The 5,990-nt window shown below is 37.9% G+C and overlaps 1 protein-coding gene across 2 annotated transcripts in view; it reads left to right on the forward strand.

Annotated features, from left to right (window-relative positions):
• Positions 1–5,990, forward strand: part of LOC106882733 (inter-alpha-trypsin inhibitor heavy chain H5) — a 38,836-nt gene that overhangs the window by 11,829 nt on the left and 21,017 nt on the right. For both annotated transcript variants that reach the window (XM_052973158.1, XM_014933504.2), the window contains exon 2: positions 5,099–5,797. In XM_052973158.1, coding sequence (XP_052829118.1) covers positions 5,732–5,797 — 66 coding nt within the window. In that variant the 5' untranslated portion in view covers positions 5,099–5,731. The remainder of the gene's footprint in view (positions 1–5,098; positions 5,798–5,990) is intronic.

Genomic DNA, 5,990 nt, shown 5'->3' on the forward strand with positions numbered 1-5,990 from the left:
ACACACACACACACACACACACACACACACACACACACACACACACACACACACACACATATATATATATATATATACACATACATACATACATGCATACATACATATATATATATATATATATATGTATACTTAGAGAGAGAGAGACACGGATGGATGGATGGATGGATTTACGCATATTTTTATATATCTACATGTGCGCATGTCTGTATGTGTATATCTGTATCTATATGTATATATATATAATGTGTGTATATGTATGTATTATGTATGTAATATGTATATATGTATATTTGCTTTATAATTGTGAAAACACGAATTTGTAATAGAATTTCAGGAACTAACGTATTTCTTATTTTCATTTTCACTTTCTCTTGTTTCCTTGTACCTTTCTATCTGTGTTTCCTATTTTTCATGTTTTTTTAATGTATCATTTATTTATTGCTTTGCCGTAGGGTATATCTTATGATCGTTTTGAGACTTAGCGTCCATTTTCACAATATCTATCGTATTATTTTCTTTCTAGCTTCCTTAACGCATTGCGTAGTAACTTTCTTTTTCAATCTTTCTATATTGTAACATTTGATCATAAAGAGACGATGTGTGAATGGTCTACAATAAATTTAAATGCGTTTTTACTTCATTGATTTCATCTTTACACACGCCACCAATCAAACACTTCCCTTTTTCGTCCACCTTATCTGAATACTCTTCTTAAATGGGTCCTCTTTCATTATTTATATTTCGTTCGAAGATCGGAGACCTGAGGCACAGATTGACGGAATTCGAAGGTTCACGGCTTGTGTGTGTGTGTGTGTGTGTGTGTGTGTGTACGCGTGTGTGAGAGTGTGTGTAACATTCGTTATGCTCCGAATTCAACAGACGGTCCTGTCTTGCTATTCTCATCAGAAATGCAGTGAAGCAGTTATTAGTTACCTGTTGGAGACCTGTACCCAAGGACGCTGCTATCAAACTGTTTATCTGTAAAATACACATAAAAATACACATACATACACACACACACACACACATACATACATACATACATACATACATACATACATGCATGCATACATACATACATACATACATACATACATACATACATACATACACACATATATACATACATATATATATGTATTTATATTTATATGTATATGTACAAATATAAACATATATATGTATATGTATATATATATATGTGTGTGTGTGTGTGTGTGTGTCTATATCAGTTAGAGGTTAAGCAACCATCTAAGGGATAATAAATATCCAATATACTACTGGACGTATACCTACGTATTTATAAACAAGTGCTTACCTTTGTAGGGCAGTAGTGCAATTGAATACTAGGTATGGGTGGGGGTAAAGTATTTGCCTGATATATAAATAAATAAATTAATTAATTAATAAATATTAAGATTGTCACATTAAGTTGACAATATACTACAACTTTGTCGCTCCACTACTGCTTAAATCTCTCTGAGAGATTTAGAAATATTATATTTCTAATTATATATATATATAGAGTTATTAATATTTCTAAGTCTCTCTAAAGGAGACTACGGCAGCGGTACTGGAAATTAATAGTTATCGCCAAGCCAACATGGCAGTCCCAAAATTAGGACGAAAGCTGCCGTGAATTAGCTCTAAGAAGCCATCGCCTCTAGCTAGCTATGTGACACACGAAACCTGTGTCCTTTATAACCTTCGAACAGGGGAGGTCAGCAGTGTCCCCCTGCTGGTTTGGCATCTGCAGACTAGACTAGTTTCAGGGTGTTGCCCCTTGTCAATGCAGAGTAGCCAAGCCTTACATACATACTTAGCTGCAGCCCAGTGGAATGTACTCCACCCGCTGGTTCCGAAACCACGAAAACAACGTATCAGGTTTTCCTGTTTTACTTGATTGAATAACGACCCCCTCCCCCACCCCACACGAACATAATCACTACCATTTTCTCACATACGAGCCACAGTGTGTACCACTACGAGATAATCTGATTTGCTAGAAATAGCAGTCATATTTTATTTTAATTCCCATTCTGCTTTCAAAGAAGGAATTCTAGGTTACAGTGTATGGACCGGGTTGCACTGTGACCCCCCCCCCAAAAAAAAAAACGACGTGATAGTCATGGCTGGAACAGCTGTGATCGGATACCTTTTCGTCACAGCTGACCTGTGATTAAACATACTTACCTGTACCCTACTATTCACTATTTTTCTCACCCACCCCATTATCTTCTTCCAACCCAATCGTGACCCATTTTTTGTAGACCTTACCCGATTCTTTTAATACTACCCCGTATCCACCCGTATTTTCACTATCAACACCGTCCATTTATAATAGACCTTACCCAGTTTTGTTTTTGTTTTTGTTTTTGACAACTACCCCGTATTCACCCCTAATTGTCGCTATCATTATCACCATTTTCTTATAATACAAATGCCACCCGGATTGAAATTCCATTCATGCTGTCCTCAGTTTCACCTGCCCCTTGCATCCTCCCCTCCAGCGACCGTTTGTTCTTAACCATCCCAACTCATATATGAGGACATGGTGGTGGAGGTGGTGGCAGCTGTGGTGCTCATGGTGACGGCGGTGGTGATTTTGGTTGTGGTGGTGGTGCCGGTGGTGGTGGTGGTGCCGGTGGTAGTGGTGGTGCCGGTGGTGGTGGTGGTGGTTGTGGTAGTGGTAGTGGTGGTGGTGGTGGTGCTGGTGGTGGTAGTGTATCTAATGAGTCATACCTTTAATCATTTGTTTACTCATGGGAGACGAAAGATTTCTTGTTTGTCCACTGAAATATTTATCACTGCTTTTGATGTAATCATGGTCGTCGTCATCATCATCATCATCATCATCATCATTGTCGTCGTCGCCGTCATCGTCGTCATCATCAATATTAATCATCATTGCAATCCCCATCATATCTTTATCATCATCGTTATCGTCGACATCATTTTCATCACCATCATCATTATCACCACCATCATCATCCGCATAGTCGTCATCATCACTATCATCATCATCATCAACATTGGTAGCAGCAGCCACAGAAGCCGTTCCATCCTCACCTGTAACACCACTACCACCACTGCCACCATCATTAAGATCGATGCAATCGAGTTACCCCTTCCCAAAAAATTTTAGGCCTTGTGTATGTATAATAAAGAGGATTATAAAGGGTGCGGACACTTGCAGGATATTTTGAGTACATTACTCTTGAAGCCTTAGAAGGGTCTGCACATAGCCATCTGTCGTGTCTTCTGTTAGTTTTCCGGCCCTGGTCAAAGTTTTTCTCATCTCAGAAAAACCAAATCGCACCATCTTCCGATGGATTTTTAAGTTTCTTCAAAAGTCTTTTGGATCTGATTAAACGGTTTTCTTTTGTTTATTTTTCTAACATGAATTGACCTCTCCTCATCGCGTAAGATTTGTGTCTGATGTCTTCATGCACAACATTTCTGACACACGATTTTTTTTTACAATTGACCTCATTGATTATCCTGGATTGCCTTCAATGTTTTGCTTAACTTCCGGAATAGATTCAGGTATCCTGATAGAATCAGAGTGTTGGGGATGTTTTGTACATTTTGATACCGGTAATACGCTTCCATCTTCTCTCTCTAACTCATCGAATCTTGTGTACAAAAGATCTTGCAACTTCCAGAAAACGAAAAGTTTCTAAATCACAATGCTTAGCCTTCAAAGCCGCAATCACAGCATGGCTTTTCGTTTCATTACTAAGCATAAGGCCTGTCATTGTTATTTTCTGAAATAGAAATTCAATAAAAATTAGTCAAATAAAATAGTGATTAAAAATACATGTGTCCTCAAATACCGTCTTCACCCTGTATATATAATATTTAAACTATATATTATGCATTTCGTTGAGTTTTATTATACGCGTAATACCCAGGTCCCTGAAAAAACTGCTTTGCATGAATCCGGCCCGTAACGTAAAAGAATTTGCGGGCAGTTTCTCTAAGAGATATCTGGTGGAATAGTTTTCCTGTTGTCACTGATGTCATTGCTGTTCTTCTTTGGAGCTTACAACAATGAAAATATTTCAAATTTTCTTCAACCTTCAATAAGTAAACAAACGAATAAAAGAAAAACCCAACGTATCCTTCACGCAAATACACGCACGCACACACACAGAGACACACAGTGACATAGACACACATAAGCACACAAATACACATATATGCATGCACTCATGCAGAAATGAACAGATATATAAATATATTTATAGGCATGCACTTAAACGCACAATAACATACATTTAGATACACACACACACACACACACACACACACGCACACACACACACACACACGCACACACACGCACACACACACACGCACACATACACACACACACACACAAACACACGTACAGAAATATACAGACAGCGTGGAAAGTGAGTTAATTTAACATTTCCGTTTAGACTGACATTTCTCGGAGAGTTATGCTGTCCCCGGATGAAGTCAACCTGTTTTGTATCAAAATAATCTAATTCTAGAACACACAGTGGATTATGGGTTTCATATCTGGGATACATTCATTAACACGGACATACGAATACATATACACACACATGAGTGTGCGCATATATGTATAATGTATACATTTATATATATGTATGTATGTATATATATACGTATATATTCATGTATGTATCTTTATGTATATATATACACACACAATATATATATATATATATATATATATAGAGAGAGAGAGAGAGAGATATACATTATATATATATTAATATGTAAACATACATATATATGCATGTGTGTATGTGTGCGTGTGTGCATGTATGTATATATGTATGCATGTATGTATGTATGAGCGAGCCTTTTTCTAAAACGGTAAGAAGAAACTTCATGATAGTCGCCATCGTCATTATCATCCTCCTCATCGTCATAATCATCATCCCCAAAAGCAACACCAATAACGATGAGTGACTGTTCAGCGAAAGTGGTAACGAAAGTCCAACATGAAACTTGAGTTGTTCATGAGAAATATTATTTTCTCTCAGAGTCCTCCATAATATAATTATGATATATTTTGTTTGTTTGTTTGCTTTTTTAGTCTTGAAGGGCTTTTTGTTCCATCAGAAAAGGACCAACAGCACCAACAACACCATCGATAACTGGAACATCATCATTATCATCATCAACAAGAGCATGAAGTACTGCCGGGAACAGTAGGAGCATCATCATCATCATAATCATTACCATCATCATAATCACTGAGAACGTTACCGTCGATAGCAAAACTACCAGTCACCGACACCATTACATCCATCTCTACCACCGCTATCATCACCAGCACCACCACCACCAACAACAACACCATCACAACAACGATAACAACATCAGCAGCTGCAAAGCCAACAAGACTACAAAAGCAAAACAGGAATCAAGAAGAATCATAGAACCAGGAGAAAGGGCAATATTTTTAAGAACAAACAACAACAGCATATTGCGACCACAGCTTGGGAGAAGACGAGGATTTACAACAACAAATCAGATTAGCAACAGCGACAATCACAACAACAGCAGCAGCAACAACATCAGATGCAGAAATAAAAGAAGTGAAAAAAAAAATCATTAAAGAACACAAGACGTGAGATTTACAACAACAACAAGAACAACTGCAAAAACAACAGCAGCAGCAGCACTTGTAGCAACAACGGCCATAATTCGGCAACCAGGATTCACAATGTTTTACCGTTTTGGAGGAATACACTTTTGGTTACTCCTGTTATCCACGATTACCGACGGCTTGGTGAGTATCACTTCTACAAAGGTTTTCTACTTTTTCACTCCTCAGTACACGATTACTACATCGCTGGTTCTTGTTACCATGGAAGCTTTTGCCGGCGTCACATTGCCGGTGCTTTTGTTGTTGTTTCAATTATTGTGCAACTGTAAGCATAGTCCTGCTGTCAGTAGGCTGGTATTTCGCTACGTTCTCTGCC

The sequence above is a fragment of the Octopus bimaculoides genome, chromosome 15 (genome assembly GCF_001194135.2).
Source record: "Octopus bimaculoides isolate UCB-OBI-ISO-001 chromosome 15, ASM119413v2, whole genome shotgun sequence".
Lineage (NCBI taxonomy): Eukaryota > Metazoa > Mollusca > Cephalopoda > Octopoda > Octopodidae > Octopus > Octopus bimaculoides.